This window comes from Fusarium proliferatum (assembly GCF_900067095.1).
Source record: "Fusarium proliferatum ET1 genome assembly, contig: FPRO_scaffold003, whole genome shotgun sequence".
Lineage (NCBI taxonomy): Eukaryota > Fungi > Ascomycota > Sordariomycetes > Hypocreales > Nectriaceae > Fusarium > Fusarium proliferatum.
In genome coordinates, this window is record NW_022194792.1 from 893,452 (window position 1) to 913,694 (window position 20,243).

The 20,243-nt window shown below is 47.3% G+C and overlaps 9 protein-coding genes and 1 non-coding gene across 10 annotated transcripts; 5 read left to right on the forward strand and 5 right to left on the reverse strand.

Moving 5' to 3' along the window:
• Nucleotides 1–21: 21 nt before the first annotated feature.
• FPRO_06852 (uncharacterized protein) lies at nt 22–1,854 on the reverse strand (the record flags this gene model as incomplete). Its single annotated transcript, XM_031228189.1, has 4 exons — nt 22–304; nt 350–1,527; nt 1,578–1,781; nt 1,828–1,854. The coding sequence occupies 4 exons, from the start codon at nt 1,852–1,854 to the stop codon at nt 22–24; spliced, it is 1,692 nt and encodes a 563-aa protein (XP_031078550.1).
• Nucleotides 1,855–2,279: 425 nt separating this feature from the next.
• On the forward strand, nt 2,280–3,190 carry FPRO_06851 (uncharacterized protein; the record flags this gene model as incomplete). The annotated part of the gene is made up of 2 exons (XM_031228190.1): nt 2,280–2,973; nt 3,024–3,190. 2 exons carry the CDS (start codon nt 2,280–2,282, stop codon nt 3,188–3,190), a joined length of 861 nt encoding a protein of 286 aa, XP_031078551.1.
• Nucleotides 3,191–3,379: 189 nt separating this feature from the next.
• On the reverse strand, nt 3,380–4,145 carry FPRO_06850 (uncharacterized protein; the record flags this gene model as incomplete). Its single annotated transcript, XM_031228191.1, has 3 exons — nt 3,380–3,474; nt 3,530–3,785; nt 3,834–4,145. 3 exons carry the CDS (start codon nt 4,143–4,145, stop codon nt 3,380–3,382), a joined length of 663 nt encoding a protein of 220 aa, XP_031078552.1.
• Nucleotides 4,146–5,033: 888 nt separating this feature from the next.
• Nucleotides 5,034–7,031, forward strand: FPRO_06849 (uncharacterized protein; the record flags this gene model as incomplete). The annotated part of the gene is made up of 1 exon (XM_031228192.1): nt 5,034–7,031. One exon carries the CDS (start codon nt 5,034–5,036, stop codon nt 7,029–7,031), a length of 1,998 nt encoding a protein of 665 aa, XP_031078553.1.
• A 412-nt stretch (nt 7,032–7,443) lies between these two features.
• FPRO_06848 (uncharacterized protein) lies at nt 7,444–9,393 on the forward strand (the record flags this gene model as incomplete). Its single annotated transcript, XM_031228193.1, has 1 exon — nt 7,444–9,393. The coding sequence occupies one exon, from the start codon at nt 7,444–7,446 to the stop codon at nt 9,391–9,393; it is 1,950 nt and encodes a 649-aa protein (XP_031078554.1).
• A 117-nt stretch (nt 9,394–9,510) lies between these two features.
• On the forward strand, nt 9,511–9,582 carry tRNA. The gene has a single exon. It is a non-coding gene; the product is annotated as a tRNA-Asp (tRNA).
• A 119-nt stretch (nt 9,583–9,701) lies between these two features.
• FPRO_06847 (uncharacterized protein) lies at nt 9,702–11,101 on the reverse strand (the record flags this gene model as incomplete). Its single annotated transcript, XM_031228194.1, has 2 exons — nt 9,702–10,869; nt 10,920–11,101. 2 exons carry the CDS (start codon nt 11,099–11,101, stop codon nt 9,702–9,704), a joined length of 1,350 nt encoding a protein of 449 aa, XP_031078555.1.
• Nucleotides 11,102–11,754: 653 nt separating this feature from the next.
• Nucleotides 11,755–13,490, forward strand: FPRO_06846 (uncharacterized protein; the record flags this gene model as incomplete). Its single annotated transcript, XM_031228196.1, has 7 exons — nt 11,755–11,930; nt 11,982–12,108; nt 12,167–12,356; nt 12,616–12,803; nt 12,855–13,052; nt 13,101–13,325; nt 13,377–13,490. 7 exons carry the CDS (start codon nt 11,755–11,757, stop codon nt 13,488–13,490), a joined length of 1,218 nt encoding a protein of 405 aa, XP_031078556.1.
• Nucleotides 13,491–13,634: 144 nt separating this feature from the next.
• Nucleotides 13,635–14,861, reverse strand: FPRO_06845 (uncharacterized protein; the record flags this gene model as incomplete). Its single annotated transcript, XM_031228197.1, has 4 exons — nt 13,635–13,954; nt 14,005–14,130; nt 14,183–14,551; nt 14,609–14,861. The coding sequence occupies 4 exons, from the start codon at nt 14,859–14,861 to the stop codon at nt 13,635–13,637; spliced, it is 1,068 nt and encodes a 355-aa protein (XP_031078557.1).
• Nucleotides 14,862–16,938: 2,077 nt separating this feature from the next.
• Nucleotides 16,939–18,617, reverse strand: FPRO_06844 (uncharacterized protein; the record flags this gene model as incomplete). The annotated part of the gene is made up of 4 exons (XM_031228198.1): nt 16,939–17,971; nt 18,027–18,208; nt 18,266–18,366; nt 18,419–18,617. 4 exons carry the CDS (start codon nt 18,615–18,617, stop codon nt 16,939–16,941), a joined length of 1,515 nt encoding a protein of 504 aa, XP_031078558.1.
• Between the last annotated feature and the right edge of the window lie 1,626 nt (nt 18,618–20,243).

Genomic DNA, 20,243 nt, shown 5'->3' on the forward strand with positions numbered 1-20,243 from the left:
AGCTTATGTATTTCTACACCATCAGGAAGGCTCTAGGCTGTTAAGGAACCCAATGAGCCAATCACCCCCAAATTTCACGTCAATCTCATGAGCACGTCTAGTCTTCATCGCTTGAACTGCTTCAACGCAAATGTTCTCCAGTACTTCGGTCTTCCTTGATGGCAGTTCCTTTGCAACTTCTCCAAACCATGAGAGAGCCCTCTCGATGAGATCACTATCCCGCTCAAAGTCCGCGTGCTGAAGATCATGTAGGTTGTTGGCAGTCAGGAGAACCATGGAAGAAATGTAGGTACAAGTCGAGACCCTATACACATTAGGGCTGGATATGTCATCGCGTGAGAGGACTTACCATTTCAACCAGTAATATCTCGGGACAACATGCTCGAATAATATCATGAAGTCTCGCGCTTGTCCTACCAATGAGTTCCAATCGCTTGGTAGTTGTAATGTGCCCCCTCCTCGGCCATGGTCACGTAAAGCACCGACCCATTGCTCATCCCAAGCATGTGCCCTTGTTATCAACATGAGGGATAGAAGACTATTTGTATGAAGTATGCAGAAGAAAGCACCGATTGAGGGGTTATTAATCGTAGTTGTGATGACATTAGCAGCGCCGAAGTCTGATGGGACTGAAGCTTTCCAGTTGTTCAATGCGAGCACGATGTTCTCTCTTTTCAGCCTTCGTTCTTCAGGTGTCCGTTTCCAGGCGCGAGTTGAATAGAGGTGATCATAGATGTCACCCTGGATGCTGGCAAGCTGGACCCGGGCGAGGAAATAGTCCATTGTGGTGCTACCGTCGATACTAGTAACTACACCGACGCTAGAGCCGCCGTTGTTAACCGCACTGTATGACATAGGAAAGTCAAGATCGATATCTTCGTCGTCTTGGATAGATGGCTGTTGGGCACGGAGGCTAAGATCCTTATCAACGATGTAGGCTAACCAGAAGACGCGGGCATGCTGTTGTCTTTCGACAGGATCAAGATGCGCAGAATAGGCACGGTTATGTAGACCCATCTTGTGTATGAGACGCATCGCTGTTGAAATAAGGACTAAGGCCGGCGTAGAGTCGTGTCCAGTCTGCAGCAGCATAGCCATTCCAATTAGCGTCTGAATATTAATGAGTTGAGTCTGGCTTAGCGTTATAGCCCATAGAACAGATTGTGAATTGCTCAGATAGCTTTCTGTGGTGCCATAGTTTGTGCCATGACTATTGCCTTCGGGCATCTGTTGCAGTGCCATAGCTAGCACGACATTGATCGCACCCCAAACGACTGGGTCGCGCTGTTTCGGTTCAAGAGCGTAGGTTTCTCCAACAAGTCTGAGAAGAGTGTCGGGATGGAAGAGAGGCAATAGCGAGTTAACAGTATTGAGATAGATGCCGATCAAGTGCATTGTCTGTTGCAAGGGCGGGAGTTTAAGAGAGTGGCGTATCTTTCTGACCTGAGCGAGGTCGTCTTGGAAGTCTGCCTGGGGCGACGGAGCGGGCGCAACGGATGCGAACTCTGTTGCTTGTTTGTACTGAGCCTGCAGGCTAACGTTAGTCTCTGTCACCGCACGATTCCACAGTATACTACCAGTTGCTGTTGTAGCTCTTGCATCTGCGCCTGGAGGGTCCGGATTTCATCGTCCTTTCGAGGCTCAACATCTTGCAGAGCTTTAGGTTTCCACTTTCTACTACGAGCAGTGTGAGTACATTCTGTCTTGTAATTGACACAATTTGAGCATTTAGGCTGCAGTCCATCGCATTTGATCTTTCGTGTATAACAGAGGTCGCACGCCTGATCGCCAATTAGCAAGCCATCTAAATATGCCGTTGAAGATTACTTTTCGTGGTCGGCTATTCGATTGCATGTTTGGTTTCTGGCAGTGTACGTTAGCTGCGAAAGATGGGATTAAAGTGATGACAATGCTTCCATGGAGGGAGGTTATAGTGGCTCAGCCGCTTCCGCGGAAGCGGAGTTGGCTGACAAACCGCATATTTCCAAGGATTAGCTTTCCACCAACTCCATTGTTTCTGTGACTATGCCCTTTTCGGCTTCCATGGAAGTTTCACTTCCACTATTCTTATGCCTTGGTCATGATAAAATTGATGTGTAATACCTTCCATGGAGTAGGCTGAATGATCCAAATGACGCTTGAGTTAAGGATCCATGGCAAAATAGCAACTCCGACCGGAACAGGCATTCCTATAAAGTCCCCAGATAACCATCACTGAGATATATCCACAACTACTACAATCAATTTGCTACAAGAAACATCATTCTTGAACAGTTACCATGGATAACTTTGTCTCTTTCACCAAAACCTGGCATAACAAGCCATATCCCTCCATCGACCCAACTCGCCCGGAGCTCAGTGCAGCCGGTAAATTTGTCGCGATTACTGGCGGTGGTACAGGTATTGGCAGGTCAATTGCCATTGCCTTTGCTCAAGCCGGAGCGTCAACCATCGCTATCCTCGGAAGACGTCTTGACAGACTTGAGACAGCTGCAGCCGAGATCGCAGCGGCCAGTGGAGGTAGAACAAACGTCATTTTCGAGGCTGTCGACATCAGCCAGCGTAGTACATTAGATGCTGCGGTTATAAACCTGGTCAAGAAAGCGGGTGGCAATAAGATTGATATCTTGATCAGCAACGCCGGCGTTTCTCCCGACGTGGGAGCAGTTGTCGGTTTCGATGAAGCAGAGTTTCGTCGGGGCATCGAACTCAACGTCATCGGCGCCTTCAACACCCTCCAGTCCTTTGGACCTTTCTTAACCAGCAATGCCTACATCTTCAATACATCGACCGGAATGGTGCACCTGAGACCGATCGCTCAGGGCTGGGCTTATACTGCCGTCAAAGCCGCTGTCTTCAAGATGTTCGAGTACTTGCAGGACGACAAGCCTGAGTGGCACGTTGTCCAGATTCAGCCTGGCGTCATTCGCACTGAGCTTAATGAGAGGTTTGATGTTGTCGGGCAGGATGATCGTAAGTTACCTCAAATCTTTGTGGATTACTAGCTGACGGTCTATATGCAGCTGCGCTTGCGGCTCAATTCTATGTTTGGCTCGCGTCACCAGAAGCGGAGTTTCTGAAGGGTAAATTTGTCTGGGTGAATTGGGATGTCGATGAGCTGAAAGCTCGCGCTGATGAGATAAAGAACTCACTTCTATTCAAAGTGATTCTTAACGGTGTACCCATGTGAGGGACACACCTGTCACGAGCTGCTTCCTTGCCAGCGTCCGGTCCCAAATGTCACTAGGTCAAATACTATCTGTGTTGTTCTTCACATAAATTTATACGGTCGCGAAATTGAACCAATGTCTATTCTTTGTATTGTTTATGGCAGGGTATCAATGTATGCAAGACTATCTCAAACTCTTCCAGATATAAATTAGCGAGCTTCGGCTTTTGCCATGAAGCTTGCTCGACCCGTTGACTCGTCGAAGACATTATAACCGATATCAGCAGCATTTGGCGGAGTGTATACTAATACATGTCAGTTGGCAATTCAATGAAAACTCGTAAGAGCTTTAGAACTTACTGTGCAAAGAAACGGCCACTTGGGTAGGGTGAGGGTTATGCACTCGGTGAAGGCCAATGTCGTCTGAGATGTATGTGACTTGATCGGCTTGGTGGGTGTTGGCGCTCTTGATTGACAGAGGACGTTCTTCGCAACCCTTCTCGGGCATGTTGTAAATAGTTTCCGTCAACTCGCCCGCCAGGACCTTTAGAATACAGTGGGCATTGGCGTGGTCGTGAATTGGAGATCCCTTTCCTGGGTTCCAGACTAATAAGAGCTTTCAGGGAGTTAGTATGGCAAACGGTCAACGATTGAAGATACTCACGATATTGGCTTTTTGATTGATGTTTACAATTGCATTACGTGTGTAACTCTTCTCTGGACAGTTGTGATAATACCGTGCCCAGTCGTTAGGGTTTGATGTGTATTTCTTGGCCAGGGAAATGAGGTAGTCCTCGTCGATGTCATCGCAGCCAATGCCGCCCTCCTCTCCTAAGTGAGCTTTGACGTCGCGAACGAAGTCATCCAGAGAGTAAGTTTCGGGCTCTTCGAAGCCGGTGTAGGAAGTGAAGGCTTTGTGGGATGATTGACACGGTGTCAGTGGCAGAGGGGCAAATCGTGTTGATACCGCAGCCATTGTGACAAAGTTTTAACAGTCGTGCGAAATGAATAAATGCGTTAATAATCTGTAAGCTTTGCAATTTGAGAGTACTGAAATAGGGTGAACTGTTTAATCGCAGGCCAGTTTCGACAGTGTTATCAAGGTGCTATCTATAATAGAGCCGCATCTTCAATCGCCGAGCCGTCAGTCAAGGATTTATTGTGTGCCGGTACGTTCGGGGATTCAAGCGTTGCATTGATTGGCTCATGATCGAGACGGCAGATAACGGAAATGTCCGTTTGGTATCTTGTTCGGCGATTGAAGGCCCTGCACGAAATTAGAAACATTCTAACCGCCCGTTGAGCCATGCCAATACAAGATTCAAGGCAGTAGATGTACTACGTCCGTTTAGTATACAACGTCCAAGAGTAAAACTCTGATGAGATTGACTTGTCTATGAGAACAATGTAAATGATGAATGAGAAAGAGAACAATAAACGTACTCCGTACAATGGGACTCTCGGCTTGGAGATTGTAGATCATGTGGATATCTTCGGCTTATCGGTTGTTATCGACTGGCCAAGACGTGGCCTCATATCAGCTTATCAGCGCATTGACCACTCACAAACTCGGGTCAGATCATCTTGTCTCCACTCAACATTCCTCAACTTCGTGTTTGCTTCTGCTGTTGAGATAGTATGATACATATGCACATTCGTTCATTCAATCATTTTACGACCCAATCTCATTTTTTACCGCTGAAGATAGGATCATATGCTTGGGGTAATCCAACGATCCTCCATGAGGCTCACGCCGTGATTGCGCAATCTGTCCTGATCAAACGCTGCATATCGTTCAATCGCCGACTCACCAGAATCCACCTCCTTCTGATATCCCATCCTTACCGACTCACCGCAGATCATCATGGCAATCTCAACAAACGGGTCAGTCAAATCGACCGGCATAGCAAGTCTGGCTTGCGTCGTCTGCAGAAAGCAGCACCTCAAGTGCGATGCGGGGAAACCCTCGTGTTCGCGTTGCAAAGAGACAGAGCAAGTATGCTATTACGAACCATCGCGACGGGGTGGACGTCGCAAGAAGCATCGTTCCCCAGCTGAGGAACTTCAGCAGAGGAGTAGACAGCCCGGGATGCAAGCTTCTCGAGGCGACCAGCAATCTTCATATGTGGATTGCGTAACGGTTAATCCCATCAGCTTACCAATTACTCCGACGTCGTCTTCCCAGGAATTACCGTCATCTGGAATAAGCCAGAATGCAGCTGCCAGCAATGACTTGGTTGGAGCTGTCACCCGACAATCACCACGAGGCGAAAATGTGCAGGCCCAACGACGGATTAGCAACGATCAAACCCCTGCTCAACAACCTCAACCCCAAAACGACAATGTTATGTCATATCTAACCCATCTTGACCCTAACATCATTACACAAACCTTTGGCAGCAACAGTTTGGGAAGCCTCAATACTCCCGTGCAGCCTTGTTCAGATGGAGACCGCCTCCTTCGACTGTACTACGAGAACTTTCACAATGCCCATCCCTTCCTCGTTCCAAGTTCTGTGTTCACTTCACGGAACTATCCCCCGTATTTGCGGCGCATGGTTGAGTTTGCAGGATCTCATTATGCTTCATCTGGGCCAGACGCGCAACTACGCGCTGAAGTCGCGACTGATATGATGTCCGCCATTGAAACCTCAACATATATGGTTCAGTCGCTTCTGATCTACTCTATCCTTTTGTTCTTCAGTCGCGATCTCGATACCGCGAACAGAACGTTTGGTCAATGCACACAAATGGCCATGGACTTGGGCATGCATCTCGAAGACTTTGCATCATCAAGACAACTCGACAATCCTATTGAGGCCGAGAGTTTGAGAAGGACTTGGTGGGAGATTTACGTTACCGACATCTCCATGGCGATCCCTCCCAAGACCATGATTCTCCGATGCAGCAGTACCCCACCGAAGGTTCTGTTACCATGCGAAGAAGCATTTTATAATGGCCGACTAGACATTCCCCCATCACATCATGTTCTTGAGTTCAAGAGGCGGGTTCTCTCAACTGGCGATGTTGCTTTCTCCTCATTCAGCTATCGCATTGAAGCTGCGACGATTCTAGGGCGTGTATTACTGCTGAATCAGTTGAAGAACACAAGTCACGATCATACGCAGTCCATCGAAAATGCTCTTCTAAGTTGGTCAAACCACTTGCCCTCCGGAAAGTTGGAGATTGTTGACTCGTATGGTAACATCGATGAGATGATGTTTCAGGCACATATGATCATCGCCTTGGCCAGCATGCTATTACACCTCCCGCGAAGCAACTTGTACCCGCTGCTAGCAGATATCAAGGATCCCTTCCTGCCTTTTGGCCAGAACCATCCTCTTTCATCATCAACGAGTCTTATTCAAGGTATCAAAGCAACCGACGCTTCAAGAAGGATATCAGATTGCATATCGCTCTGTCCTAATGTACCAAAACATACCCCGTTCGTCATTCCCGCGCTGGCCCTATGCGGCTTCATCCAAATTGCAACTTCCCAAGGCCATCCCGACGAATGCTTTGAGCACCACTACAATCGCGTCACCCTTGTTCTCGGATGCCTCAAGAGCGCCCGGCGCATGTGGCGCATGGCAGAAGCGGAATACGACCGTCTTCGCTGTTGCGCTTCAGAACTCATCGCCGACGCCATGGATAGGATGAATGCACTGCCATTATCGCAGACAATACCCAACTCATCTTCTTCAATGCCAACAACATCTGATCAAGGAGGTGATCTCACATTAGTATCGCCCGCGCGCGGGAACGCAGACTCGGGGTTGCCAAGATTTGATCCTCTCTTTCTGGATCCTGTTTGTTATGACTATTCGTTGTTCAGCGCTCTACCCGACTTTCATAGCTCTTAGACTGCGTTTTACTGTTTGGAAAAAGTGGAAAAAGTGGAAAAAGGATACCCTGCAAGGCGAAACTGACTCTACTCATTTTTGGCGCACTGATGTGCGATCTTTTCTGAATAAATAATTTTTGAAAGAATGTCTCAGAAAATGCCCTCCGATTGAGCATCATGCAGCTCCCAAATTTTCAAGGTCGTTTCATTGGTTGTAAGGCGTTCCTAATAGTGCTAAGCGCCAGAAGGCATTTTGTCAGGCGCATTCACAGCCTCATCACACAGCCTTTGTATTTTGATCTCCAAATTTCCAGTAAGGCTCCTCTTGCCTACGATTTCTTTTCACATAACCTAAACTTAAAATAACGGGCATGAATGTACTGATTTGATGCTGGTCCCTTTATCTAGTGCTTCCCTTCATCTTCGCCAACATGTCTACTCAAGACCTGTATGAAACCCCGCTCGACACCTCAAACCCCGAGATAAGGCTACTGGAGATAGTTGAAGACAGAGATGTCATCTCTTGTAAATTGCACACAGTCACTTTTAGCAAACAACTGCGCTTTGCGGCTCTATCCTACGTATGGGGGAGTGCAGCTGACAGGGTCAACATCAACATTGACGGCGTTGAAGTTCCCGTTTCAACAAGTCTCGCCCACGCCTTGAAGGAAGTTCGAGGATATTGGAGATACGAATTTCCCGATAGAGATCAATCTAAATTCAGAATCTGGGTCGACGCTGTTTGTATCAACCAAGCCGATACCGCGGAACGGACTGAGCAAGTCAAGCTGATGGGCGACATCTACTCATCAGCTGATCTTGTACTTGGATGGCTAGGTTCGGAACAAAGTGATAAGATATTGACAGCTGTCACAACTATTGTGGTCTTGAACAGAGCTTTTAGGGCTGCAAAGTGGGATGTTGATAACCTGATGGATCTGAAGTGGCTGAGATCTTGCGGCCTTACAAAAGAACCCGAATGTGACAAATTCTGGTTGTCACTTGATGATCTCGCCCTACTTCCCTATTGGCGGCGCGTCTGGATCTTGCAGGAAAACGTCCTGGCCTCGACATTGTTCTATATTGCTCCCCGAGTCTGCATCGAGTACAGCTCTCTCATGAACGTGTGCCGCATGTTCGAGATCCTTTCGCTCGAGTTGACTCAGAAACAGGCTACAAAACCAAGCTTTGTCCCAAGCCATATTTGGATGAAGTTCTGTCCACCTAAGGGCACCGGCTTTATCCAGCTACGAAACATTTTCCGCTTTGAAATTGCCAAGACTATGTACAAGGAAATCCTTACAGAGAGCCGAGAAGAGCAACAAAGGAAGACGGTTCAGCTTTCGGTCTTTGGTGGCACACTTGAAGCTACGGATCCGAAAGATCATATCTATGGCCTCCTAGGCCTCAGCTCATTACCCCTCAGCCCTGACTACACCAAGAGCGTCAGAGATGTGTACGTAGACTACTGCAAGGCAGTACTCGACATAATAGGGAGGAGCGACAGGAGAGAACTGCAATTTCTGCGAGACGCTGGCTCTGGTGTTTTCCAGGATCCTCTTGGGTTGCCATCATGGGCACCGCAGTTTCCTTCAAGAGCAACTGATAACCCGACATTAATATTTGATGGAGAGTTCAACCTTGCTCGTCTCACCCCTGAGATTCTGTGGCCAAGTATTTCGGATGCCAAGTTACACGTATCCGGCGCGAGATTGCAGACGTTGAAGAGGGTCGGAGGAAACCCAGAGATCCAGAACCTACAGAAGGGAGGTAGTCTTGCTGATTGGGTACAAGAATATATCACTCGTATTCCATTTTATCCAACCAAGATACCTTCAATTTGGGCACTATTCCTAGTGGTCGCGAGGATGCAGAAACTGGCACTGGATACACCGAGCATGTTGCTGTTGCTTAACTTCACACAGCGACTAGACCTCCAAATTCCGGAAAGCGGCCGACCACGAGGTGCGACAAAATACTTCCAGACACCTGAGGTTGACGGACTCTCCGTCATGATAGTTCAAGATGGAGGAAACAACCCCGAAATGATGGGGTGCATCTCGCCGTTTTTAGGCGGGCCTGATGAACTGAAAGCGAGAATGTTTGACGTCGATGTTCAACAGGTTTTTATGATGAAGCGAAACTATCATACTAAATTGTTCGAGACGGATGCTGGATATTTGGGAATGGGGCCACAGGACTGTAGGGTTGGAGATGTCATTTGCATTGTGGATGGGTATGAAGACCTTGTTCTACTACGGAAGCAGGGAGATGATTATGAATATGTTGGACCTTGCATGGCTTATGGAATCACGGATATGTATATCAAGAGGAAAGTTGAGGATGGCGAGGTGGCTGTCGAGACGTTTCATTTAATATAAGTTGAGCTCATTCAGTGAACTGAGCCATAGGAGCTTAGCGTCAAGCTATGCCTACATCCATATACGCTAAGCCGTCAGTTCCTACCACAACCCACTACAGCAGGCTCTAGCCTGTTATCTTCCGTAGTATAGTGGTCAGTATGCAAGCTTGTCACGCTTGAGACCCGGGTTCAATTCCCGGCGGGAGAGATCCAGCCACCTGCGGTACGCAGGTCACTCTTTTTACATTTTTTGCCATTTATCCGATAATATGTTTTCGCTCCCTTCCCTCTAGATATAAAATCCGAGTTTGATTCAATTTGCTATGGTCATGAGTTTATTGCAACCCCCAGCATATTTGCCATCATGAGAGCTCTTGTCTGACATTCTCTATCCCCAGAAGCAAGCCTGGTTATGGCAGTCCACAATATCAGTTCTCCTTCCTTGCCATGACCAGTCTGCTCCGACACGGTATATAAAAGCTTTGCGGCCATTGCATAGCCTTGAGTAGCTAAACACCATTGAGGGTTTTCAAGCCCAATTAACGATGCTTGTTCAACCATTTTAGAAGCAAGATCCCAGGTCAACATCTGGTTGTTAGCATTGTAGTACGCGGCGTAGATGTAACCATGGAGAATCTCAATGGCTCTGGTCCCTTTCTTTGTGAAAGAGTTCTCAGCCGCCAGCAGTACATTCTCATAACGAGAAGTGAGTGCACTTGCAGGCAACTCTTGGCCATTGAATCTCTTGAGATACTTAGCCCACATTGAAAGCACAACGGCATTGCCAAACCCAACGCGGTTTTCGAGAGAGCGAACAGTTCGTAGGTAGCCAACTCGCAGGATCTCCAAGCGTTCTTCGGCCGGTGTCTGGCGTAAGACCTTCAGCAAACTTGGAATTGGATGTCCACTGGGATAGCGTTGATGTGCCAGGAAGCGAAGTAGATCTAAGAGGTACTCAAGGAGGGCAAAGTTATTGTGGGTCTGTCCAGCCTGGTGGAATCTGATACAAATCGGCCATAATACTATGATCATTCCATAATCATTGCTTCCAAATACATCCTTTAATCTTTCACACAAGATGTCGAAGGTTTCCCGGCTCTCTGCGTATTTCCCTTCCTCTAGGAGAGTCGTAACCCCAAAGCACTCATCGCTTATCTGCTGCCAGACTGGCGAGTGATCAGGGGCTCCTGGAGGGACGATGATATCGAACAAGTTTGAAGAAAAGTTAAAGGTGTCAAACAAGCCATATACAAAGACCTCTGCAAAGCTCATGATGGATCGTTGCTTTGTGACTCCATCGGAAAAATGTGCATCCGCAGATGGATGTGGCTCAAGACGAGGCAAGCCAGATCGGGATGGGATGTGATCTACAAGGCGTCTGGGTCGCGTTCGGTGAACATTGATTGTAGAACGAGCAGTTTCCGCATCATTCTCCCTCCTGTTCTTGTAGAAACTCGATCCCCACTTCTTGAAATGGGTCGTGTACATTTTCGCGCTGGATTGCTTTGGTCATTAAACTTCTTGGTTTTCGGTCATGGTACTGACGTTGCATCAAATCCATAGCGACTCTTCATCTTACATATAAGGACTTTCAAAGGCTTTCCTTGTTTGATGTAGATCTCATGAATGGTATCCCTCTTGTCTTGCCACTCTTCAGGACTCGGCCCTTGAGTGGTTTGCTTTGTGTCTCTGTCTTCGTTCAATGGTGTTGGGCTTGCTGGTTCCATGATGGAGCGTTGAACATGTGCTTCTTAGAACTTCTCCTCATCTGAGGTGAATAAAAAAGTCTGAGAGTGAAAGATTGGCAACGGACTCATAGATATTGAAACATTATGCGATTGAACCAGATAAATCATCATTGGTCTGTCTAAATTGCCTTGCATCATGCACTGATGCCCATCTATTGTCCGACCAAGTCATGTGCATAGAAACTGTCACGCCGGTCTTGGGTTATTGGCCTGTCTATATTTCCATGCATTTAGTGGCACTGCCTATCCTTTGCTGATAGGCCACTCCGGGTCACATTCCGCCGGGATAAGCAGTGTAGCAAAAGCGATTGGCGACGTAAGCAGCCACCATAGGAAGCATCACCATAGCCATTCACTTAGTGGGTCGATCGGCGGCTTGTGTGGTGCTTTTGAGCCTCCAACATTGTTCTCGTATTGCTAAAGAAACATGCTTATTCTGGGCCCCTGGTTCTGCCAACTGGCCCTTCGTGAATGCATTGCTGTGTCCTATACAGCCCCGGATTTGACCATTAGATAATCCGGTCGGACTTTGTCAACGAATCTTTCGAACTATTTAATCGTCTTCATTCCCCTTCACAATTATTGCCCATTCTTCACAACTAAACTTCTCATTCACGGAAATATCTTAAATCATGACCGAACTTGAACTTCGATCTACCCATGATGACGTCCACAGTCAAGCTCAACCTCAACTGTGGGGAAAACAAATACAAGAAGCACCTCAATGCATTACACTCATGGCTAAGTGTAAGCTTCTTTTGTCCAAAGCCTCAATGGAAGGCCTTGAGGTGTCACCCAATGGACCTGAGTACTTACTACAATAAATGTGTTTTACATAATGTCACTAACAAATCGCCAGACAAGAGCCACTTCTAGTTGTGATGGGGCGTTTCTGTCGTATGGGCGAGTCAACGTTCAGATCAACCGCAACACGCATGAAGGCAGTGGGCCGCCTTACCCATGACATGTGGAAGCTTGACGGCACAGTGAGTGAATTCCTCTTGAGTCTTGCTCTCTGACTGATACTTATTATAATCACGTTAGCTTGATTCGGTCACGAAACATATCAATATGAAGCCGTGCAGAATGAGAGATTTGCGTTTGCAGTCTCATATGAAGTCAGGGCTGTCTAAAATAGGCCAATCTGTCTCAGAAATCTCCGCTGTGAAAGATGAGTTCTCGGAATGGAGGAGAACAACAAATAACTTATTAGACTGTCTAAAAAATAAGACTTGTGAGTATCTGCCCTGTGTTGTAGGCATCTCAGGATGCGACTGACTCAAACTCGGCCAAAACCGAATTCTTCAGCGAGAAACAGAAAGCGAGATTAAGTTCACCGAAAGTGAACTAGACACTTTCGAAATTGATCTTGTAGCCTTGATGGAATCAAAGGAAGCATTCCAGATTCCTTTTGAAGAACCCTTCACAACGAACGGTGAATATTTATAAGGCATTTGCAGAAGCATACACTTGACATCTGACTCTATCCACAGTCTCTGGGCGAGCTAGCCCCTTTGTTCTTGCGTCGGTCATAGCGTCCACAATCTCTGATTCCCCTCTGGGGTCTATTGTGCGACTCGGTTCACAGTGGTGGCTGGGGACGACGATCAGAAGACTGAAGCAGCAAATAAGTACTCTTAACACAGTACTGGTCGAGAGCCGGAGTGAGAACGAGTCTTTGGCAAGCCATCTCCATATTAGCTGTTCCAAGTTGCAACTAATTCTTTTTTAGACAAAAATGATTGACATTCTAAAAATCACTTTAGAGGATCTTGATAAACTCCAACGGGAGATCTCAAAATTTATGGATTTCTTGATTAGTATACAGGATATTGTGGCTGAGGTTAAAGACGGCGATGACCGTGTCTTGATAAAGGACCTTACGGCGAAAGACATTGACGACATGAATGACGACCCACAGTTAAAGAAAGTAAGCGTTGGGCTATGATGAAGTTGGTTGCTTTGCTTACTCGATCAGGATTATCTTCGAGATGTTTCTCTCATGAAAGAGAGACTTTCTATCGCATCCAGGGCAACTGGACTATACACCGAGCTTTCAGATAAGTTCATACTTCCTGCCATCGACTGGGTGGGGACATTGTCCACTCTCAACTTGTCCGATGAGGCTTATGGAGAAATGGAGCTTCAAATCAGTGCCAAACGACTGGAGTTGTCAGAAGGAGCTGAGCAGTTGGTTACGAAGGTATGTATCATGATGCTGATGATATCGTGTGAATGAACTGACTTTCTGTAGCGGGTTGCTGAAATTGGCATTGAACTCAAGGCCCGCTGTCCCCAGGCAGCTGTTACTGAACTCGCGGACGATGATTCAGAGGAATTCGAAGAACGTGTTAACACCCAAGTCTGATCAGCCGTTTACTATCTTATATTTAACGGAGGCACTTTGTATCATATGTTTAACCAGATTGACAACGTTTGAGTGATTCATAAGAGAAATGTCGTGATTGGTGATAGCTATTTATTTGTGTCTTTCCTTAGCTCCTGGAAAGTACTAAATCTTAGGATCCTCTTCAGTCTTTGCAACCGCTTCAACATTAGATAGAATAGACTCCTCCAAGCTTGTCCAACCAGGTCGGCCCAGATCCTTAAGAAGCTGCTCAGCCTTGTCTCTTGGCTCGATCTCATTGGGGTCCTCTCCACCTGAGAAGTTCTCAGGGAATGTCCTGTTGGGAAAGTTCTTTCTGAGGATATCGAGGATAGCGTCCCAGCTGAAGCGACCGGCGAAGCCAAAAATACGCTGTTCTTTGACATGATCGAAGACAGCAGCTGCAACATGAAGTCGGCCTGTGTCCTCGACATCAATGTAGTATTCTATGCCCATATAAGTACGTGATAATTTTCAGGGGATGCTCGAGACCTACGAGGGACGATAAAGCCGTGGAATGGTGTTACTTGTCCTTTGAAGAGAAGCACCGGGAGGCCAGAGCTACTAGGAAATCCCTGATTCGCAGGATCGATCGAGGGACCCCAGTTGAAGTTGGGAAGGACTATCATGAGTCAGCCAGTGGTCGCAATTTGCGTTTTTTTTAGACATCTTACCCGTGTTGACGACCAATTCAGGCTTCTCGCTATGGTGTTCCTTGTGATACTTCCAGATAGCCTGTTCCGCCTGTGCTTTGCTTGCCGCATACACAGCACCACGTCGGTCGGGCGTGTAAGGAGGATCAGCCCACGCCTTCTTGATCGCACCCTCAGACCAGCTCTCCTCAGTGACCTTGACACCGGGAACATCGCGCTGAGAGACGACGGCAGCGGAAGATGATGAGGTGAAGACGAATCGCTTCACGCTGGACGCTGCGTAAGCGGCCTTGATTGCCGCGACAGCGAAGTTAATGACAGCAGGGATAACATTATTAGGATCAGCGTCCATGGTCATAATTGATGCGGTATGCGCAATGACAGCGGTCCCTGTAGTTATTGCATTAGTCGCGTGTAACTTTGTCAACTTGGAGAACTGATTCCTACCCTTGGCGGCCTCAGTCAAAGCCTTGTCATCTGTCAAGTCTGCGACCGCAACAAGCTCGAAGTTTCCTGGGCCATATTGTTTATCAAACGCAGCTGTGAGCCACGAATTCTTTTCGACATCACGAACAGTACCGCGGACCTTGTAGCCATACTCGAGGAATTGTTTGGCGACATGAGAGCCAAGAAGGCCGTTAACTCCAGTCACTAGGACTAGAGAGCCTTTGGGGATAGCGGGGTTATCGAGAGGGGCCATATCGTCAGATGCTGTATAGATGATGAGAGTAACTAGAACTGATTATATCGTGTGGATACTTGGCGCATTTATATACCTCGCTGTTGAAGGATTCACCGCATAGCCCCCGCACGGCTGCTGATGCAATATGGCCCTAGTGTGACTTGATTGTCCGCAAGTCCGCTCAGAGTTTGGCATGTTTTGGAGCCCTATCCGCGGGCGTAGTGCCTGATTTGTGCTGGTGCTGCGCGCTAAGTTTCAACATTTTGTAATCTACCTCGGTCGGCAAGATTGAAACACCCGGAGCGGGTTTATGACTACAGGCACGAAAGGATTACTCAACATTTCTTCTGGATCATCATAACCATTCATAGCATTAATTCTTGCGACTTTGACTTCTTGCCTCTGTTTTATGCTCCCTCAGCATTTGCTCTGTGCGGTAAAGGCGGACCCCGCGGCGGGCGAACAGTGGACTTCATGCCTTGCAACAGGGATCTTGAGTCGTCACAAAAAGCAATATCCTTGCATTGAAAACCTCAGCCGATACAACATAGTTACAGTTTTAGCGGGTTGATACCGGAGGGCCTCGAGATAATCGCAACACCGCCTTAACCTTAGCATTGTGTGCATTGCTCAAGCCTTGGAGAGTTTTCCAATAATCTAAAGGCCTATTGTCGTGGTCGAGCAGTAGCGTTCATCTGCCGTGGATCCAGCGTTCCCGGCTGTACCGTGTCTTTACTTTCTACTTTCTCTTGGTTCTTATCTAGACGCTGATAAAACGTCATGCAAGCAAGTATCACTTTTCAAGTGACATTGAACTTTATCAGCCTCAAAACCCAGACCATGCTCATCCAGTCAAGCAGCTCGATACTCAATTGGCAGCTCAGTCTGACAACTCTGCACTTATACTACGCTCTCTTGAGTATAGCATCAAACTCCCCACTCATCATCCCAGCTTCAGGAAATTTCGACATCAGCTGATATATCCTTAAATATATTAATAGCTTGCGACTATGCTGAATCCAGGCCAGCCTTGTTTCTCCGCATTCGACCTCTTCTCCATCTCGCACTCAGAGTTTCCCCAATCTCAATTCGTAGGCGATCTAGGTGAGGAAAGAAAACACAGGGCCTCGATCCTAAATGACAAAAATACTTGTTTAATTTAGTATAAACTTAGGATATCTTTATTAAGTTTAGGGTATATTTATTAAGCTTAGGATGACCTTTGCTAAATCTATTTTGACACCCTACAGTAAGGTTCGCTGTTTTCTTGCCCCCCGAGGGCGATTCCCCGCAACCCCCTTCAGGTCTTGGCTTTTGATCGTTCCCACGCTTATTTACGCCGCTTTCATCATACCTCAAGCCACGACATCTTCCAAGCATGGCGATGCATCAGGCCTTGCGATTGATGTAAATTGCAACCACCAAGAAAATTCCCAAGACATGGCTTAAGCTTCATTGCATCATAGGGTGTATCGTTGCCAAAAAAAGAACCTACTAGATGCTAGAAGAGATGGCGATAAATGCTTGACGTGATATACGACCTGGAGCAAAATTTAACACCGAAGGATTGTTTACAATCACTCAGATATCGAATGTAGTCACGTTGCGAAACTAAGGCGTTGAAAATGTATGGTGGCAGAAAGGGACGCTTTCGAAAAACCATAGTTTGCCTCTAAAGGGTAGCTATGAGTCAACATTGGAACGTCAATCAATCTATAAAACTATTGATATCACCCTAAATGGCTTATTTGCTAGTTCTCAATCTTGGTCAAGTCTTTGGATGAGTATGTACGAGATTGGTCGGATGAGCTGGCACAAAGTTAGGATTCTCACCTAGACTTTCTCCAGAGAACTATAAGCTTGCCTCTTCGTTTGAATACAAAAGTATTAGTTCCGAAGACATCATTCCACGGCACTATGTATTGCATACGATGCGGTGGAACCGGAGAGCATAGGAGCCAGAGGCTGGACAAAACTTTTCAATTTAGATTGAATATCTATCTAGATTTTATCCAATAAATCTTATCCACAATATGAAAAACGTTAACTCAGTTCTCGTCAAGTTAGTTCCAAGAGAGAAAGCAGATCGAAGTCTCTAGAGAGTATACAGGTATCGCGGGTTGTGCTCGCCGAGCTCAGCAATCTCCTCCTCAGTCTTGCCCTCCATGCGCCAGTCCTCTTGACCAGAAAGCTTTCTCTTGTTGAGACGCTTGAAGTGGAGATAGACAGCAGTATGGATGCAGACAGCAAGGGCAAGCATGCCAATAGAGGCACCGTAGCCGGGGCGATAATGGGGCTCGTAATCGTTGCTGAACAGGAAAGGGGCGGCAACACCAGCTGAGTTTCCAATGGTGATGAAGATACCACTAGCGAAGGCACGCTTGCCATATCGCGGCTGATTGACAGTGATCCAAGCCATGCCAGATCCAGAGCCGGTCCAGAGACCAATAGCCACAATGAAGCATCCAGCGTAGCTCATGGCAGTGCTTTGGTTTGCAATCAGAAGAATGTAGCCGATAATCATAGTCAGACCTCCTCCGATACAGAAGAGTCCTCGCTGTTGGGTTCGGTCGCTGATGTTGGCACAAACCAGATAGGTGATGAAGCCTACAGCGTAGACAGGGACTGTAAGACCTTGGACTTGCTTATCAGTCCATTGACCCATCTGCTTGATGATGGTTGGCAAGAAGACACTGAAGCTGTACAGGACAGAGTGACTGCAGTACTGAGCAATGGAGAGGGCCCAGATGGTCCAGTCCTTGGCTCCAGCGATGACGTCTTCCTTGTGCATCTCTTGACCAGATGTTGTTTGACCAATCTCCGCTGCTCGCAGGTCCAAAAGGTTCTGACGGTCCTCCTCAGTGAGGAACTTTGCGGTTGCGGGAGTGTTTGGCAGGATCCAAGGGATGAATACAGCGGTCAGGACGGTGGGGATACCGTTGATGGTGAGGATCCATCGCCAGGCTCGCCATCCAGCAGCGCCCTCTCCTTCGCCATCCCAGTTGTCAAGCTCACCGATACCAAGGGCAACTAGACCACCGACGGCCCCAGAGATAGCAGAGATGGAATAGAAGTAGGCATTGCGAAGTGAGATGTGCTTCTTGTGATAGAAGGTGGTTAGATACAGCCTAGAGATTACCAAGGTCAGAGACATGTCACAAAATAGAGAAAGCTAGTACTCACATGATGCCGGGGAAGAGACCAGCCTCAAAGAAACCGAGCAGCAGACGGCAAGCGACCATTGAGCCAAAGTTGTTGACGAAGCCAGTGCAAATAGCCACAATACCCCAGAAGAAAACGAGACCGGCAATGTATCGTGCAGGCTGAAGCTTCTTGATGATAAGGTTGGAGGGAGTTTCAAACAGCTAACAGCAAGTCAGTTGACTGTGTCATGGGATGGATATCGCGTTGCTTCGACTTACACAATAGGTGACGAAAAGAATCGACACGCAGATTTGGAATTGATCTCTTGTGAGACCAAGCTCCTCCTCGAGACCGTAGAGACGAGCATTGCCGATACTAACTGTATCGAATTGTCAACATCGATAGGGCTGAATGCTTCAGATCAAACTCACCTCGATCCATAAAGTTCATGAGGTAGATCCAGCAGACACAAGGAATGATACGTCGATCAAGCTTCTTCAGAATACGCTTCTCGGTCTGCTCACTAACATAAGGGACAGATCGCTCGTTGGTGGGACCATCGCTCTGAGTAGCAATGCCACCCTCCTCCTCCTTGGAAGGAGAGTGTCGATCACTAGAACCGATCGACATGGTGAAGAGATGAGACAGAAAAGCTGGAGAAGAAGAATTGGCAAGGAATGGGTCTAGAAGAAGAGAAGGTGGAGGTGCAGAGCGAGACCACGCGACTGGGACATCGGGCTCCTTTTTTATAAGCAAACGCGTGTGTCGTAATGTAATGGTTGCAGCAAAGACCGCGCGGGGTATCAATGCCCAGACATTCTAATCCAGATTACGAAGGAAACCCGGTCCAAAGGAGGATCCTGGAGACCCCAGACCGCCAAGAGGAGGTGAAAAGAAGAAGCAGCCATGGTCTGTGGTCTTTGGTCTTTGGGGGAGACAAGAGTCGAAAGCTGGGGAAAGCAAGAGGGATGCAACAGGGGGGGCTAAGCTTTTGCGGAGCACGCGGAGTAAATCCTGTTACGACGGGAATACCAATTTCGCCAAGCAATAGCCAAGGTGTTAGTGGGTGGGAACGAGTATGAATCTGATACCCACACAAAACATAAAGCATTGGAGCTCGTTATCAGGTGAGCATCACCCCAGCGACTTGGCGGAACTTGGCATCTTGTATGAGGAAGTCATAATAACGCATCCCAATCTTGGCGGGTAAGCTTGGTTGGTTCGTCGATGCTGTTTGTTGCTCTTGGCTGCAACGACTCGGTCAAATGGAATGCACTCTTATTTAGGCAAGATGCTCGATAAAACTTGGCGGTTATATGCACCCAAAGTCTCTGCTGTGTCAGTGATGACATCTCTTCCATGAATGACAATCTTTGCCTCCACGTGCTGGGAAGGATGTGATATTCCCCTTCCCCTCACCGTCACCCTCTCGACATGTCCTAACGATGCACGCTGATGCTTTTAGCCTTTAGATGACACGTGGAACCCGCGTGGCTTAGATTCTTTCACTCCTCTGATCCCTGGTATCAGTCTCGGTAGCATTTTAGCTAATGAGTTTATCTTTGTTGTATGTAAGAGTTACAAGATCTGACTCCTCATAGGGCGGGCTAAAACAAGGCTCGGGTGGCAATTCTCCGATCACGTTTCTGGCCTTTCTCCGCATACGGCAATCAATGCCCGAGACGCTAAATGAGCCCTAAATTGAGCCTTAATTTTCTTGTACAGCACTGTCGCTCTGCCCAGGCCTTCATTACAGCATCAGAGTTGGGGTTTGTCTTGGCTTCCAAGAGAGAGGCGCTCATCTTCCAAGACTTTGTTACCGAGGTTTTGGACAGATCTTGATCCCGGACGAGCGGAGCAAATCAAATCTGATTGAATTGTTGGGGCTGTTTCGTAATGCGCCCAGACGTTGATGATGCTTGGCTGTCAAGATGTAAGATTCGCAGCATTGCAGATTTGACAGATGTCACCTTAGCGGATCATTACTGTACACCAACAAATTAAAATTGTTAATATTATTTGTAATTGGAATGCAGAATCTGCCATCAAAGTTGATAGTTTTCTCCTAATTGCCGATCGAGGCTCTGATGATTCACTCGTCACACTCATGGAAATAGCATAGAATTTCCTCGAAGCATTTCAACCGCCAGCTACCAGACAACGAACGCGTTCATCTTCTTTGTGTCAATGCTAATTGGCCAAAGTATCGGTCTTTGCCATCCATGTCTTCGGTTACCGGCGTTTTTAGACCCCATC